We start from the raw sequence: 16937 nt of genomic DNA, 5'->3' as shown, positions 1-16937 counted from the left end.
TCTGAATGATTAGACTGCACATTCCTTAAGGGCCAGACGTGCAGCTGACTGAGCTTTGTGCTCCTCCCACACGACCTAGCAGAGAGTACCAGGAAGGTGGTAGCATCAGACAAAGGCTATCTTTGTCTCACTTCTACTCAGTAGCTTCAAGGCCCCAGGTTGGGGCAAAAGTAATTGAGGTTTTTGCAATGATTTTTAACCTTTGAAACCACAATTACTTTTGCACCAACCTAATACTTCCCGATGGTCTCATCCATAGGCATGCCAGCCCACAGATGCCTGGCACCTGGAAGGCATTCCCTCAATAAATGTTTGAATTAGAAAAGAAATTGCCAGGCTTGGGAATGAAGAGCAACCCGCTACGTTCCTGCTCTGTCCCCACTCAAAGGGGAAGCTCACAGCTATAGTAACTCAAGCACTTGGACCATCCTACGGGCAAAGGACTTGAAGCATCGTAAGTTCACGAAAGAGTGGGCAGCAGACTTTTCTTCCAGCAGTTTACCATACTGGTTAAAGAGCCAGCTTTGTAGACAGATAGAGCTGAGTTCAAATTAGCTTTGTGACTTTCTAGTTGTTAGAATTTAGACAAGTTACTTTCTTCTAAACCTCAGTGTGTTTGTGGAGATAACCTATTAACCTTCCTATAGTTCATGCAAGGCTTACACGAAACTGTATCTATGGGTGCTCAGCACAGGGCCTGCAACTCAGTAAGTGCCTGGGAAATGGGAGTGCTCGTATTATCTTGGCTGTTGTCTTACACAGCATGCACAGCAGCCTGCAACTACTTGCGCCCCATTATTTACCATCCCAGGGGGACAGAATCTCCCTTTGCTCTGGCAGAAGGCAAGAACCAAGAATTCCAAACAGACCATCTATTTTCTAAGAATCAATATATTTTCTTCCTTTGAAATAAATACAAACCAGTTTGAAAGGTGGGGGCATCTATGGGAAGAAGGGAAGTGGGGACAGGCCCCAGTCTTTTTAGTACCAAATGACTCTGGCGCGACCCGGAAACGCAGTTACAAATGAGAATAATTTAAATTCTCCGATAATTACAGTATTTACAACAGCAGGGGAGGGGGTCACCTAGTGCCCCTCTTCCGGGCTGGACAGACATCGATCCCACTGCTAGGCTGAGCAGATGCCCGTTCTCCTCACCACCTGCAGGGGCCTCAGGCCACTGGGCAGTTATGGATTCTCCTGGCATAAGCAGGTAGAGGTGGTGGGATGGCCTGTTTTATGCAGTGTCCTAACCTTGGCCCACCACCCTGCACTATAATGCTGAGGTCTCGAGCTTTCTGGCCTCTGAGACCTCCCCTCTCCTTGCACAGAGCCGCCATGGCCCTTGGAGTGTTCTGTACAGTCCAGCTGCACTCAGGGCAGGAGGGACCTCCCCCACCCAGCTTCCCCTGAGACTGGCCCCAAGACCAGGAATGAGTCAGTGCAGAGGCGGGTGCCACTCCAGGACAGTGAGCGAAGGGGAGGAGAGGTGGCAGGGCACTATCGGTGGCTGTGCGGGGCCTATCAGTCACTATCACTGGTTTCGCTGCTCTGCTCGCCCTGCACCTTGCTGCGGTGCTGCAGGGCCCTGTGGTAGGCGATCTGCACTGACTTGCGGATGTTGGACTTGCGGCCCTCCAGCATCTTCTCCTTGTCTAGGTCCTGGTTCACGCCCAGAGGAACCAGCTTAGTCCTGGGCAGCCACTGCCTGTAGGACGAGGTGAGGATCAAGTAAGTCATCTCTGGGAGAGCAACAAGCACCAGCCTTCCTCACTCCTTTATTCATTCAAAAACACCTCCTGAGGGCCAGGCTCTGATGGGCACTGAGGTTACAGACACCAAGAGACACAGTCCCTGCCCGCGAGGAACTGATCACAATCTACCCTGAGGGTAACCACAGGGTATTTAGGGATGCAGAAAGGAGGAGCCCTGATCTATCCTGAAATAGGGGCCTTGTCCCATAGGGTCCAGGCAGCCTTTCCTGGCATTAAATATCCTCCGCAGACAATGACCAAAAAGACTACATATATAAATGTGGCAGAACAGGGACTCAGAGACTAAAAGTTGATGCCTGCTTTATCCCCATCCTGTCACCAGGGAGGCAGAGGTGGGAAAAGTGCGTCCAAAAGTCACCTGAGTCTGGGTGGGGAGCCACTCCCGTATCTGTCACTGTCACTGATGATCCTTTGTTTTCTAGCTACAGCTGTTTGTCAGCTGCTGCCCACTCATTCACTCAGATTCACGTCAACACAATCCTTTTGCTCAAAGATCTAAGTCCCTCCCACCCTGATCTGTGATAGCCCAGTCTGTCTTGTTGCTGGAATTTCCTGACAGCCTGCCCCCGCCCCCAGGACTGCATCTGTGGCTGTGAGTCAGCAAATGCTACCCTCCTCTCTTACCAGGTTCGCTTGTTGTCAAAGAAGAGGACGAGGTAGAGATGCTCTCGGGCTTCCTGGGTCATCTGCTCCCCAAGTTTCAGCACCTCCAGTGGGGGCACAGGAATGGGAACCCCATGGTGGAACATACCTTCCCGGGGCATCTTTGGATCAATGATCTGAGGGTATAATAAGACCTGGGTTTGGTGCAGTCCCCTTCTTCCCCAAGGCTTGCTACGCTACCCAAGAATTTGAAGTGTACCTCTGAGGTAGGGACAGAGAAAGGTTATCATGCTACTAAGGCTACAGTGTTGACCCTTGGCTTCTTCCTATGCTGAACTATTTCAGAGGGCAAAAGGAAGGAAAAGGGAGAGAGAGAGAAACTAATCAGGGACTTCTAAGTGTCTATCTGCCAAACACATTGCGCTCTGCCACTCAGTAGAGTAGGAAAAGTCTGTTAATTGAGTCTACATTCTGGGGTTGACATGCAAGGGGCAGGACAAGACAAGCAGAGGCCTACCAGAGCGGGGTACGACGGATACCCTCGGCATTTGGCCCACACCAGGTCTAGCGCGTCCAGCGGGGAGTCTTCATCCTCCGACAGCCAGCCCGCTCCCCGGCTCAGACTCTTCCTTACCACTTCACAGGAATGGGAGAGAGGGGGCGGATCAGCAGCCAGGGGGCTGGCAAGGCCCGGACACTGGGCCTCTGGCATTCCTGGCCTTGGGCGAGAGTACTTACTGCTGTGGCCCACGCCGCGGCCAGTGCCCACGGAGTAGGCCTCGTTCTCAGTGCCTGAGGTATCTTCACTGCTGTCCTCTGGGAATGTGCCCCGAGAGAAGGAGGGCTTGCCCCTGCCTTGTTTTGAGGGTGTTGTGCTGGGGACAAGACAAGGAGAGCTCAGCTGAGATGGGAAGAGTGGGGAATGGCACAGTGGGTGACCCCTTTTAAGCCCCCAGGGTCTAAGACTTTTGGAAAGCAGAAGAGGCTACTTAAAAGAATTTCAAATTCAAATGCCCTTAGGGGCTTGGCAGTGATTTGACTGATGTGGGTGGGATTTAGCAGTGGTGGTGATGAATGCATGCCCCGTCCTAAGGCAATATTGGTCCGATTTTTTGCCAGATCTTTTTAAAAAAAAAAATAAATACAGAAACTGGGAATTTTATGACACTTCTGGATTTTTTTTTTTTTTAAACCACCATGCTGGCCCAACAAAATGTCTGCAGGCCAAATCTAGGCCACAAGACGTCAGTTTATGCCCTCTGTTCTAAAACATCAGCTGAACCTAGGATGGTTCCCTCCATTCCATTATGGAGACATTCTCATCTATTCCATTTACTTTGCAGAGCAACTTGGGTCTGTACCATCTTAATCTAGGCTGAGATGGCTACCACCCACTTCCCATCGGGGCAGGCCTTGACCTGAGGGGCCAGTACCTGGTTCGGTCTGAGGCAGCACTGCTGCTGCTGCTGCTGCTGGACTCAGAGTCTGAGCTGCTCCGGGGAAGGCTGCAGTCATTTCGGTAGACCAAGAAACTCTTCTTTACTGGCTGGTTTCCACTGCTGAAGCCGTTGGCTGGTAAGTCTTGGTAGGGGAGGAGGAGGAGGAAGGAAGGAGTCGGTCAGGAAGATGTAAATCAGAGATGGCATGGACGGTAAGAGGTACTTAGAGCTTGGCTTCCCCTTCTATGCCAGAAAATTCCTCCAACCCTGGCCAGCAGAGCAATCTTGGGGCAGTGTCCACCACTGTTGGCCATAGCTCTGCCCCACCCCTTGCACTTCCCGTTGGCAGTTACAGGTCTTAGGACACAAATGACTCAAAGGGCAGGAGATCCCCAAGGAGAATAAGAAGAGAAAAAGTGAAGTGATACAAAGGAGGGGGCCCTGGGTGGGAATCTAGCTGGGGCAGTGTCTTTGGGCTTCAGTTGCCCAGTCTGTAAAATGAGGGGATTAAATTAAAAGATTCCTAAGGGCCCTTCTATCTCTGACATATTATGGGCAAATGAAGGAATAGGTGCAAGTTATGTTGGGAAGGATGGCAGCTTTGCTCACTCTCTTGGGGGGCTGGGTGATGGTGAGGCTCACCCATTGGGGGGTCTTCTGTGGATTTATCACTGTCGCTGTCTGAGCTCGAACTGGGCCGGGGGCTCCTACCCCGCTTGCGCTGACGCAGGGAGCTCATGATGGGAAGCTGGGGGGGCCCCACAGGACTGCCTCCGTGGCTGGGGGTCATCTGGCTCTCCCGGTTTTTGGGGGGCCGGCCCGGCCTCTTGGGCGGTCCAGCTGTCTTCGGGTTCTTTTTGGAGAACAGAACTGAGGTTCTCCTTCCCACCTCATGTGCGGGGGTTGAGGACATGTTGGGACCCAGGCCTGGAGCAGAGAAAGAGAGAAGGAGAGTTGGTGAGGGGCCTGATGTGGAAGGTAGATGCCCAGGGTATGCCCTGGGTGTATGGGACCACTACTCCAGCTAGAATTGGGAGATGATTCGGGAATCATAGATTAGGAACACTGTCTCTTATACAAATAGCTAGAGGGGCAGCTAAGAAGCCCCAGACCGGGGAATGAGGGAGAAAGTACAGCTAGCTGTGCAGAAGAGACCTCTGTCTGGGGGATGGCAGGGGCTGAGTGTGTGCTGCAGAGTCAAAGTCTGGCTTGCTTTGGGGTCCACCTTGCTATGTGGTTCAGACCTTTGCTTGTCTCCTGGCTGCTGCTCTCCTCGGCGGCACTGTCTGTCTGCCCATCCTTGTCACAGGCTGCTGGGTGGGGTGTCAGGCTGCCCCGGCTGGAGGGGCCATGCCGCTCAGGCCCATCCCGTCCAGTTTCCCGCTGGTGGGCAAGCTTCCGCCGCAGCGCGGTCATCTCTTTCTTGATCATCTTTGCACGCCGTGAGCGGCCCACACTCTGCTTGCTGGCATTCACTTCATTCAGCCGCTCCAGCAACAACTTCAGCTGCTCTTCCACTGGCAGGTGCTTCTGGTTCTCCAGCAGGACCAGCCGCTCTTCCTCTGCTGCTGGGGTGGGGACAGGGGGGAAAAGATTAGACTCAGGGCAGCTCTCTGGGCCCTTTGAACCTGGGCAGGCAGCAAGAAACCCACTCTTGTCCCATCAGCTCCTCACCAGGAACATTTATAAAATAGCAGCATCAAGGTGTGGCTGGTGAACACTGCTATCCATTTACCCAGTCTGGTTTCTTGGGAAGCATTCCTAGGGATAGCTTGCCACTGCTCAGCCTAGCTGCTTCCTGCCTAAACTACCAACTCCCAGGAGGGGACTTTTGGAAAGCTGTTCCTCCCTGGCATGGGCCCCTACGTATGTGTGTGACTTATCACCCACCATCTTCAGTGTGGTGTGGGGCCTCGTCTCCAGCCAGGCTGTGGGGGATATGCATGCCCGTCTCAAAGTCAATGCCCATTTTTTCTGCCTGGCGCCGGGCCTGGCGAAGCACAGCGCCACCCTGCTCACGGAGCCGCACCGCTGCCCGGTAGAAGATGGTGTCCTTGGCATTATACTTGAGGCAGTTGCTGATGATGAGGTTGAAGTCCTCCTCAAAATCATCAAAGTTCAGGTAGCGGTAAGCCTCCAAGTTCTGCTTCATGGTGAAAAAGTCCATGGGCTTTTTGATGTGGTCTAGGTAGTCAGGTACCTGGGAGAGCAGGGTAGGTGTGGCTAAATGGAGATATGCTCCTCATTCCCCCTGAACCCCTGCTCCTAACACCACCCCCTGAAATGCATCCAACAACCTCCTCCCACCACAGTTAGAGGCAGGCATATAGCACAGGGAAAAGGAAAGCTGGATTCTAGTCTTGACTTTACCAGTCACAAGCTGTGTGACCTTGGCTAGTGTCTTAACCTCTCTGGGCCTTCTTTTCCTTGTCTGGAAAGTGGTAATGAAATTACAGCCAAATCTACCTCCTAGAGACATATGAGGCTTCAGTAAGAAAATGGCTAGGGGAATCCTCTGGAAATAACACCATCTTGCATTCCTATAGCTCTTTTTTACTTATCATTAAGACTTATAAGGAGGCTACTGCCTCAGGCCTCTCATTTTATACCTTTTAGAGAGAAGAGTCTGCCAGTCAGGACCTAGGACTTCAGAGCTGGTTCTTTAGGTGCTGAGCCTTCTAAAGTGTCCGTTCTAGGGTTCAGCACCCCGAAAGTGTCTTCCTGCCCTGGGATTATTCACTTGGCAGACTCAGTCCCTGCCTCTGGGGAAGGAGTGCAGATTGCCTCCCATTCTGGGCCCTTGGGGTATGACAGGGACAAGACAGAGTCCAGGTGATGCATGTGGCTCCAGTTCATCCTGGAGCCCCAGAGCCACCAGCCCCTCTCTTCAAGGTTCCCTCCTAGTCCCTGGCCCAGACCTGCAGCAGGGGTCCAACTGGGAGAGGAACAGAAAGAAGGTGGAGTGAGGGGAAGGGATTCTTACTTCGTCCAATTCGGTTACCTCAGACAGAGGGACCGGCTCGCTGAAGATGTTGCCTGTGTCCTTCTCTTGGAGCTGCTCCAAGGTTTTGCGAAGGAGGATGAGGAAAGGGGTCAGCTGCATCTCCATGGCGATCTGCTGGACCTTGATCTGACACACACAAAGGCCCAATCAGCCAGGCCTAGGCCAGCCCCCGGCAGAGAGGTCTGAGGAAAGGGTCGGGGCTCAGCTGGTTTGGGAATGTGCCTGCCTTCCTACCCCTCACCGCTCAAGGTACTCACTCAGATCTGCCTCATACAAGGTTCCACCCAGTGCAGCTCCCCACCTACTCGGGCCTGTCCCCTCCTTGACTGAATTCCCAGCGCTAGCTACCAGTATCACATCACTTAGGCTTCCGTTCATACTCTCCTGTCACATTCTCTGTCAAGGAGCCCAAAAGCACACTGAGCACCAGGAGACCTGACTCCAGCTATCAGCCCTGTTGTTTCCTGTCCGGAGAACACATGCTTTTCCTACTCTCAGATATGTTTTCTCCTCTGTAAAAAAGAGCTGGCCCAGGAACACTCACCGTCTCCCTTTTGAGTTTCTCCCGCTTGCGAATCAGCTCCACCAGCAGCCGAGCTCGCTCTAGGTCATGTCGGAGTCGCTGCCAAGACTTGAGCTGTTCTTTGAGGGCCCAGTTCTTATCCTCAGAATCTCTCTGTAGAGGCAAAAAGGGGGTCAGGAGATGATGAGAGAGCTAGAGGAAAGGCCAGATGGGAGGACAGCCCAGGAAACTGGGGTCAAAGACAAGTAAAACCAAAGGAAGGAGCACAGGGATTTACTGGCAGGTCTGGCAATTCAAATGGGAGCTCCTCAAACTACATGTCCCCTGTGCCAACGCTTGTTGAGTGAACGAATGAATAAATACATAGGAATGTACCATCATTCCATCATGCGGATAACCTATAAGGATTTCATCTTGATCCTGATTTGAGGGCTAGATTAGAGGAAGAAATAGCCTAAGTCCTCAGGTACTGGATGCCAGAGTCACAAATCTTGGTCTTTATTCCCCTGGCCCTAGTTCCCAGAGCCCACAGGGAATCTGACACGGTACCCCGACTTGGTCACAGTTCCTCTGAGACTGCAGGTGTGTCTGCAGGCGACGTAGCAGCGGGACCCCATTTCGTGACTGCCGCTTTAACGTCCAGTAGCTGTGCAGTCTCTGCATGAACTGGCTCTTCCTTTGGATGGTAAGGCGGTTGGTGATTTTACTGAGCCTGGGAGACAGGAGAATAAAGATAAAAACCTGTTGGGCCCTTATTTTCTTCAGTAGAACATGCGTCTCTGGCTAGTAAGAGCTCCTGAATGGAGTTGAATAGGGAATGTACTGTCAAAAAGGCCTGTGACATGGCTTAAGGCAAAGAAGAGCAAACAGTGCCGTCAATGGCACCTCAGCAGACAGAAAGCCACCCTCCTAGCACTAAGACAGACGCCTAACTCTGTTCACCAGGGGTTCAGGGAGCTGGGCCCCTAGACTGCTACTGTCTGTACAGCCCAGAGTACTGTCTGACCCTGGGATACCCTCCTCAGACGGAGCTGTGGAAGATTTGAAGATAAGGCACAGCAGTAAACTGCAGGAAATCAACTCAGGAGCACAAGAGAGAGTTAAAAATAACCGAGGATCACAGCCCTCTTTTGGACTCATTTGTGGCAGGAACCACTTTGCAACGACTTGAGCATTTCCTTCCCCCCTTTTTCATTCCATTTCTTTCTTCCTGACTTAAACCACACCATCAAAATGAAGGGCAGTTTAAAAGATGTTAGGTCTGCCAGATAAAATTTGAAGTTTCTGGCTCCTAACATAAAGTCAGGTGACCTGCTAGAGCTAACTTCTTTCTGATTTTTTTTTTTTAACTTCCATGTAGCTCCTGATAGGAAAAAGATAACCCCTGTCACTGCACTCGGGGCTGTCAGTGTACAGGAGGGCTGCTTCTCCCGTCCCCGGCCTATCTACCTGCTCCCTACATACCTGTGTGGTGGGATGCAGGGCACGGACACCACAGGTGCTGCTGCCCGCTTCTCTGCCAGAATCTTCCGTGCCTTCTTCATCTTGATCCGGGACTTGGCCTTGGCCTTCTTCACCTTCTCTGAGCTCCAGCTCTTACCCTCCTCCTCCTCCTCCTCCTCATCTTCCTCCCCCTCACTGTGGGACAGGGCAGGCAGGCGGCGCGCCGAACCTGGGGGCGTGTGGATGTCACAGTAGGCCGTCTTACGGACGCTGAAGGAAGTGCCATTGGCACCGGTCTCCCGCACAGGCTCCATCTTCATGTAAAGGCCAGCCTGCTGGGCGCATGTCACATGGAAGGCTGTGTAGCAGTTGGCCTTGTGGCACTGGATGCAGGCCCCTGAGCCCCGCTGTTTGCAAATGTAGCAGGTCAGCTTCCACCGAGCTGGTGGGATGTGCTCGATGCTGTCGATAGGCTCCAGGAAGACTGTGTTGGCGAAGCAGACCTCAGGGATCCACAGGGCACACACCACATGGGCCCAGCGCCCATCATCTGTTTGCTTGAAGGCACCGCCCTTGTTGGGGCATAGGGCACAGTCCACAGCACGGGAGGGTGATTGTAGGCAACGGCGGCACAGCCACTGGCCCTCGGGGATGTAGGGGACACCATAGCACTCCTGGTGCACAGCCAGGTTGCACATGTCACAGAAGAGGATGACGTTGCTGTTCTGGCACTCACCGTCATTGCAGATGCAGCACACAGCGTCCTCATCCACCAGCGCATTGGGGTCGCCTTTATTGTGGCTCTCAAAGTAGGACTCCTTCTCCAGGCGGTCCATTAGGTACTCGAAGACCTCCTGCGGGATGGGGCTCACGCCTTCTGCCTTCCGCCGCTCGTTCATGACGTCCAGCCAGATGTAATCCTCCTCGTCCATGTCGTACTCTACCTCCTCGTCCAGCTCTTCTGCCGACTTCTCGATGTACCTGCAGTGCGCACAGCAGCTAAGTATTATGCGGCTGACATTTCCCTGCCTGAAAGACAATGGCTTACATTTGCTGAGCACTCACTCCAGGCCAGGCCTGCACTGTCTCATTCCATCCTTACCTTAAACCCAGGTACTATGGGTCCTATAATCATTCCTATTTTGCAGAAAAGGAAATGTAAGGTTTGGGGAGGTTAATTCACCTGCCCCCACTCCCTTATGAGATAGCGGTAGCGCTGGGCTGTGAACCTACGTTTGTGTATTAGCTGCTACACCACTTCCCTTGCGGTGCCAAGGCTCAGCCAGACTCCTAAAGGGAGAAGGACAGGGCAGTAAGGACCCATTGGGATGGTCTGGATGATGGTGCAAATAGTCAGGGGAAGGAAGGGCCTCAGGTATCCCTTGCAAATTATATACAAATTGTTTTAGCACTTGCTGGCAGCGTCCTGAAAGAAGCCGCCATGGGTCTTGTCAACTTGCCTGCACCATCTCAGGGCTCCCTCAAACTCTAGGTACTGTGTTTGTTCTCTGGAGAGGCTTGGGAGATAACAGGCAGAATAACTATGATTTACTGAGCATTTACTCAGTAAATGCATTAAAGAGCCAGGCATTATGCTAAATTATCACATTTATTTTCACCACAGCCATAGCGTCAATGGTATTTCCCACTGAGACTGAAGCTAACTGTCCAACACTGACGGGTCACACAAGCAGGAAGTGGCAGGCTGACTCCAACTCTACCCTACAGCATTCACTGGGCTAGCAGGTGCCTGGAGTCAGACTGGGCTCCCCACACCATTACTACGCTCCAGGTTGCCCGGACTCTAGTATTGTAAAGCTGCAGGGAGCTACAATGGAAGGAACAGGGCTCCGGCTTCTAACAAACCTAAATTTAAACCCTGGCTCTGCCAACTGTGTGACCTTCGGGATATCACTGCTCTTTTCTGAATCTTGGTTTTATCGACAGAATGAGGATAACACTCCTTACTCCGAAATAAGCTCTCAGGATTAGATGGAATTACAAAAATGAATGGGCCAAATCAAGTGCCACATAGCAGGCCCTAGATAAATGTTAATTCCTGACCCTGCCCTCCCATCTCCACAAGAAAAACTGGAGCTCTGGGTGCTAGAGCAGGCCAGGCCAGCACAGGCTCTGGAGCCATATTCCGTGTGACAGCAGGCAAGTGAGCTAACGTCCCTAGACCTTGTTTCCTCATTGTAAAGTGGTAACGCTAACATGAACCTATTTCACACAGCTAGTGTGAGCAATAAATAAGTTAATAAGTGCTTAGGAACAGTACCGGGCATGGAGCAAGTACTCAACAAACGTTAGCTTCATCATTAGCGTTTGTATAGCCCTGCCCCACCTTGCCTTACATTATAACTGTTTATGTGTCTAACGCCTCCACTACAGGACAGAGGCAAGGACCATGTCTGATTCACCACACAAAAATAGGCTCTCCGTGTTGTTCATTTGAAAGGCGTTTTGGGGGTGGAAGGGAGGACACAGACTAAAATGCTGTGCCTATAGGAAGCAGCTTTTGCCTTAGCCCTTTACCTCTTCCCTAAGGGCACGGCAACGTCCTCATCCTTAAAAAAAGGTGTGGCTCAGGGCTAGTGTGAACCATCTGGCCCCTTCCAGGCCTTGGCAACGGCTCTACACCTTTTCTCTGCCATGACACACATCACATTATGGTGTACAGCACACGCCCACAGTGCACCCAGATTACAGGCTGCAGCAGATAAGGTAGGCCGCGATGCTTGTCATGTACAATTCCTGGCACGCCAGCTGACACTCCTCCGTCTCCTCCCCCTCAAGAAAGCATATCCGATGCAAGCAAGAGAAAGTGGTGTTATTAGAGAGATGACCCCAAATCTTCTCAAATTTATATAAAAAGCAAATCATTTCCAAAACTTGGGCAGTTCTGCTAACAATAGTAATTATATACCACATACCTCCCAACTGATGGCAGTGCCAGCTGAGAACGGCTACCCAAGAGAGCAGACCTGATCCCCAGGAGGAAAGAATGAATCTGAGTAAGAGGGAGAAAGAAGAGGAGTGGAATTGGGCTGAGCTACCTATCAGAGCACCATTAGGAGGGAGGGCAGGCCCAGAGAGGGGTCTGTGTGTTGGGGTGGGCATGACAGTCAGTGCTAACAGGAAAGAGAAAGAGAAAGTGGAAAGTCAGAAGGAGGTGGGGCTGGGCTGGACAGATGAAAGAATGGAAGAGAGGAAGGAGACTGGCTGACATGTGAACAGGGGAGAGAGAAAAGTAACATACTGGGCCAAATTACTTGGGTTCCCACAGACTTGCTTTCATGAGATTTGCTTTTTATGAGATTTAGTATGCCACACAGATTCTACTTTTGGTAAAAACCACTGTTTACACAGAAACCTTTACAAGTCCTTCTCAAAGATCAGGCCTTCTGATTAGTTGACACCAAAGATTGCTCCGTAACTAACTCATATGAATGCACTCTTTGCCTTGGCTGCCAAGACTCTCAGAGGGCAGTTTTACACTTGGTTTCTGTATCCTTCAGCTAGGGTGTCTATTTGTAATTTTACCACCACACTGCCCTCACCCCTTCATTTTTTTACCTCACGTTAAAGGTGTTTAGCCTATGCCTGTGACATTATTAGGAGCCACTGTGATTAATTTTTGGAAAGAAGTGGGGTATCAAGTAACAACGAAGTGAAATAAATAAAAGAGCCACTGGAGTACAAAACATAGGTGATAGAAATACTGCTTATACATGCTAGTGGATGGGGGATAACAACAAAACAAATAATGGAAAAATTACCTCTGCAGATTTACAAATTGCTTTTACGACATTCTGAAATCATTGTCCCTAGTCTTCTCCTTTTAGGCTGTCAGAGGGCTATTAAACCTGCTCTGCCAATGGAGTCACTAGAACAACAGAAGCTGGATGCGTTTCCCAAGGTCACACCGTGATGGAGTGGAGGAGGTCAGGAACAGAGAAGGGATCTTTTGATACAGTGGAAATAGTGTCGCTTTAGAGTCAGAGGAACCTGGCTTTGAATACCAGTTCTGATACGTACTGGCATGTGACTCTCAGTAAGTTTGGCCCCCTTTCTGAACTGTGGTTTCCTCATCTGTGAAATGAGAACAATACCTACCTGGGAGGGTTGTGAGAATAAAATGAGGGTGTAACCATAAAGCACCCAGTGCGGGGCCTGGAATATGGCGGTGTTAACACAGTAAGTGCCACCATCATTAGTTGGGATACTATTCCGTTCACTGGCCTGGGTGGACCTGTGTGCTGCTGCTGTCCTTTATCCTTGCCATTCTCCTATCTTCTGCTTGTCACCTCTCTCCGGCTCCTAAGCCCTGCGTGACCAGTGTTTCAGAGTTAGGAGGCAGAGGTGGCCTTACCGGTAATAGGAAGTCGGCCGGGGCGGGGCGTCAGGGGTGTCCTGCTCCAACTCCCGGTACACCACCTCTGGCAGCTTGGGAGTGGTGCTGGCGGAAGCATTATGGTGGTGGTGATGGTTCGAGTCCTTGCGCTTCTCCTTGTTCTTATGCTTGCCCGACTTGGGCGTCGCAGCCGGCGTCTCCGTGTTCTCTTTGTTGCTGCCATTCTCAGGGGCCTCCTCGGGAGCCTCCTCATCCTCTGACACCACATCCAGGTTGTCGAAGATGCTGATACGATGGACACGGCCATGCAGGTCCACCTCCACCATACGCTGGGCCTGTGCATAGCTCATCACCTCACGGCCCGGGGACTGGGAGACTTCTGAGGGGCTGGGGGACTGCTTGTTGGCTGGGCGGGACTGGCGCCCCTTCTTCTTGTGCTTGCGGAGTGGCGTCTGCTGTGGGGGCGGCGGGTTGTCGTGGTCATAATGGTACAGGTGGTACTCGATACCACTGTAACTCTTGTAGACCTTGCGGCAAGTCTCCACGGGGCACTCATATGGTGGCTTAGTCGCCCGCAAGTTGTGGCAGAAAGTCTTCACGTCAAAGTCCACCCCCATGCTGTCACATCTAGAATTTATACATCAGTTAGCATAGACCCAGGAAGAGCTCCTGGCCATTCACTCCACTCCCTCCAACCCTCCCTCTCCCTAAGGATCCTGGCCAACCCACCTCCACAGGATCTCCAAACGCCATCTGCTTCACACCATGGCCACAGTCCAAGCCTCATCACCTCTTGCCTGGTCTTTCTAACCTATGTCTCAACTCTTCTAGCGTCATCTTGCATAATGTGGCCAGAGTGATCTTTCCACTAAGTAGCAGCAGTCATTTCAATCTCTTGGTTAAAAGCCTCCCGATACTCCCCACTTACTTCAGGATAATATCCAAATCCCCTATGACAACATGCAAGATGCTCCTTTCACTGTCTGACCCTGGTCCTCCTTTTTAGATTCTTCTTTTCACCAGTTACAGCTCTGCTTCTGTCTATCCAGGGCAATTTATCAGTCCCTGAATGTTATAACCTCTCATTCCTGCAAGATGATCTCTATTTGGAACACCTTCTGTCCTCTCTGATTGGTAAGCTCCTACTCATTCTTCAAAACCCAGCTCAAATGTCACTTCTTCTGTTATGACTTCTTTGTCTCTCCTATGGGGAACTGTGCTTCCACAGCCTTCAATTCTTACCTCTTTGTCTCCTACTAGACTGGGAGCCGTTCAAGTGCAGTCACCAGAGCCTACCCATCTCTATATTCCCAGTACTTGGAATGTTGTGGACACTCAGTTTTCGGCAAATGAATGAATAAACTGTCGAATGAATAACTAAATGAGGGGACCACCAGACTTGGAGCTGAGAGAGACAGACGAAAGCTAGTGTTAGCCCATGTAGAGGCCTGAACGGGTAGCCAATGATGTAGTTCCAGTCTCCAGCAGAAATCACTGGATTATAGAAATAATTTGTTCATTTCTGAGATCTTTTGGGGAAGCCTATGCCCTGGTACAGGTCCTAAGGGTACACACAAGGCAATCCAGGCACACTCAGCTCCATGCTGGTCCTCAGGGCCCTCCCTTTCTCCTCTCCAGTGTTCCTAGGTGAGTGGAGACAGCAGATGGCACCAGCCCCCAGGAAGTCCAGCTTGCTCAGAGACTGCCCCAGTTTCTCCAGGCATAGTGGAGTTGAACAATTCAGCTAGGGGCTTGGCATTATTCCAGGCAGTGCCACCCTGAGCTCCATGACAAACAGTGACCCCTCTAGGCCTCTCTCCTCTTGTTACTTAACCAAGCAAACGGGCTGCTTCAGCCTCTCCGTCCAAGTCCCTGACTTTTCACACCACTAAAACTATTCCTTCAACTCCAGCTCACTTCTACTTCCTCCCTACCTGCGGCTGTGTCTTGAAACACAGACCAAGTGGAGGCACAAACAAGCTCTCCCCTTTCAACGAAGGGTCCCTGGTGAAGGCTGCGGCTCTGCTTCCCCGAGCAGATGTCCCGCTGGGACTCAACAGCAAAGGCACAGGGGAGGGAGCGACAACTTAGGTCTGAAAGCCCGTGGGTCGGGCCGGGGCCCAGGGGTGTGGCGGCCGTGGAGCTCCAGGGGCTGGAGGAAGTGGGGGGCGGGGGCCGGAGGGCTCAGGCCGGGCCCAGGCGGTGCCCGCAGCCCTCCCGGATGCGGCGACGTTTCCCTTTTGTCGAAGTGTAACAAGTTAAACAAGGCTCCCCGTCTTGCCATGGGCCCCGGCAGCCCCGAAGAATACAATTTTGCCCCAGGATGCCGGCTGGGAGTGAATGCCCTGTCAGTTCCCTCGGCTGGAGTGGCCCGAGGGGCACCCGGGCAGGGCAGCTCAGTGCGCCCCCACGAAAGTCGCCAACCCTTTCCCCGCTGGCCACTCCCGCCCAGGTCCCAGGCCCGCACTCACCGGCCACCTCGAGTCCGGGCTCATCGCCGGGGCTGCCCGCCGGGGCTCCGACCCCACTTGGGGAGGCCGGCGGGGAAAGATGGGCCGGGGAGGAGAAGCCCCAACTCCGAAGGCTGCAGACCTCGCCACCCCGGCCCCCTGCCGCCCCGCGCTCTGGCCCCGGCTCCCCGGGATTCCCGCGCTGACCCCTGCCGCTCCGGGTCCCGCCGGCGCCCCGGGGTCTCAACTCCGTCGTCCGCCTCCCGTTTCGAGAGCCCCTAAGTTGCCGGGTCTTGGACCCGGCGCCGCCTGAACAATGGAGGCTCCCGGAGGCAGCGGGGTCGGCAGAAGCGGAGACGGTGGCGGCAAAGGCAGGGACAGCAGCGGCGGCAGCAGCGGCGGCGACGGCGTCTGCGCAGGGTAAACGTGGTGCCGCGGCGCTGCCGAGCGGCACTTTCGCCACAGAACCCCGCCCGCCCTCTGAGGCTCCAGGGGCCATACTCTGGGACTCGGAAGGGTCCCTGGACACGCCACAAGGTTTCTATAGCACCTGCATCTTAGAGGTGAGTTTCTGGAAACTGAAGTCGCGGTACTCGCGATCCGGAGTGGTCGGGCCGTTTATGGCGAATCTGCGGCCACGGACGGTGAACGCGGGTCTGGGCGTGAGGAGCCCGCCCTTCTCCCTTCCCCCTCAGCTTCCTCCCTCCCTTCTCACTCCCTACTGGTGGCGCCGGGGCTGCGGTAGGGACCTGGCCTTGGTCTCGGAAGAAGGCGGCGAGGCGGGGCCGGAGCCATGGGGCGGGGCTGGGGGCAGGGACCGGAGCATGAGGGACGTGGGCTGGAGCCTAAAGGAGGCCCGGAGTTATGGGTAGGGGCGGGGCGGGCTGGAAGAGATTGAACCAGCCACGGGGCGGGGTTTGCGGAGAGTGGGCGGGGCCCTCTGTGGAGTCTGTCCTAGTAAGAATAGGGACTGAACGAGGGCTCAGGGTGGGGCTAAACTGAAGAGTGGGCCTCAGTAAAGAAAAGGCGGGGCTTTGGATGAGCCTGGAAAGGGGAGCTGGACTAAGGGAGAAAGGATAGAGCTGGGAAAAACGAGGGGAAGCTTGAAGAGAAGGGGCGGGACTTGAGTAAGGTAAAGGGGCGGGACTGGAGGGAAAGGGCGGGACCGGGTTGGGGACCCCGGGGTGTGGCCGAAGGAAAGGGAAGAATCTTGGGAAAGGTAAAGGAGCGGGACTGGAGGGAAGGTGTGGATCCGAAGGAAGGGGCCAGATTTGGGGAGGTGCAGAGAGCTGTTGGGGTGTAAAAGGGCTTGTGTGCCGTAAACTGGGATTCAAATGCCTGGA

General features: G+C 53.1%; 1 protein-coding gene across 15 annotated transcripts; it reads right to left on the bottom strand.

Annotated features, from left to right (window-relative positions):
• Window positions 1–878: 878 nt before the first annotated feature.
• BRPF1 (bromodomain and PHD finger containing 1) lies at window positions 879–15746 on the bottom strand. 15 transcript variants are annotated; one of them, XM_081071784.1, is made up of 14 exons: window positions 15616–15746; window positions 13163–13771; window positions 8809–9768; window positions 7894–8056; window positions 7366–7497; window positions 6801–6947; window positions 5708–6017; window positions 5062–5385; window positions 4460–4744; window positions 3812–3959; window positions 3117–3253; window positions 2896–3014; window positions 2400–2554; window positions 879–1708 (listed from the first exon to the last, which is right to left on the bottom strand). In XM_081071784.1, exons 2-14 carry the CDS (start codon window positions 13759–13761, stop codon window positions 1525–1527), a joined length of 3663 nt encoding a protein of 1220 aa, XP_080927910.1. In that variant the 5' UTR covers window positions 13762–13771; window positions 15616–15746; the 3' UTR covers window positions 879–1524. The 15 variants fall into 15 exon arrangements, with proteins under 15 accessions (XP_080927910.1, XP_080927911.1, XP_080927912.1 ...); XM_081071785.1 differs by having other exon boundaries at window positions 5062–5382; XM_081071786.1 differs by having other exon boundaries at window positions 6819–6947.
• Between the last annotated feature and the right edge of the window lie 1191 nt (window positions 15747–16937).

Source organism: Rhinolophus hipposideros, assembly GCF_964194185.1.
Source record: "Rhinolophus hipposideros genome assembly, chromosome: 14".
Taxonomy (NCBI): Eukaryota; Metazoa; Chordata; class Mammalia; order Chiroptera; family Rhinolophidae; genus Rhinolophus; species Rhinolophus hipposideros.
This window is presented reverse-complemented; position numbering and strand designations above follow the sequence as displayed.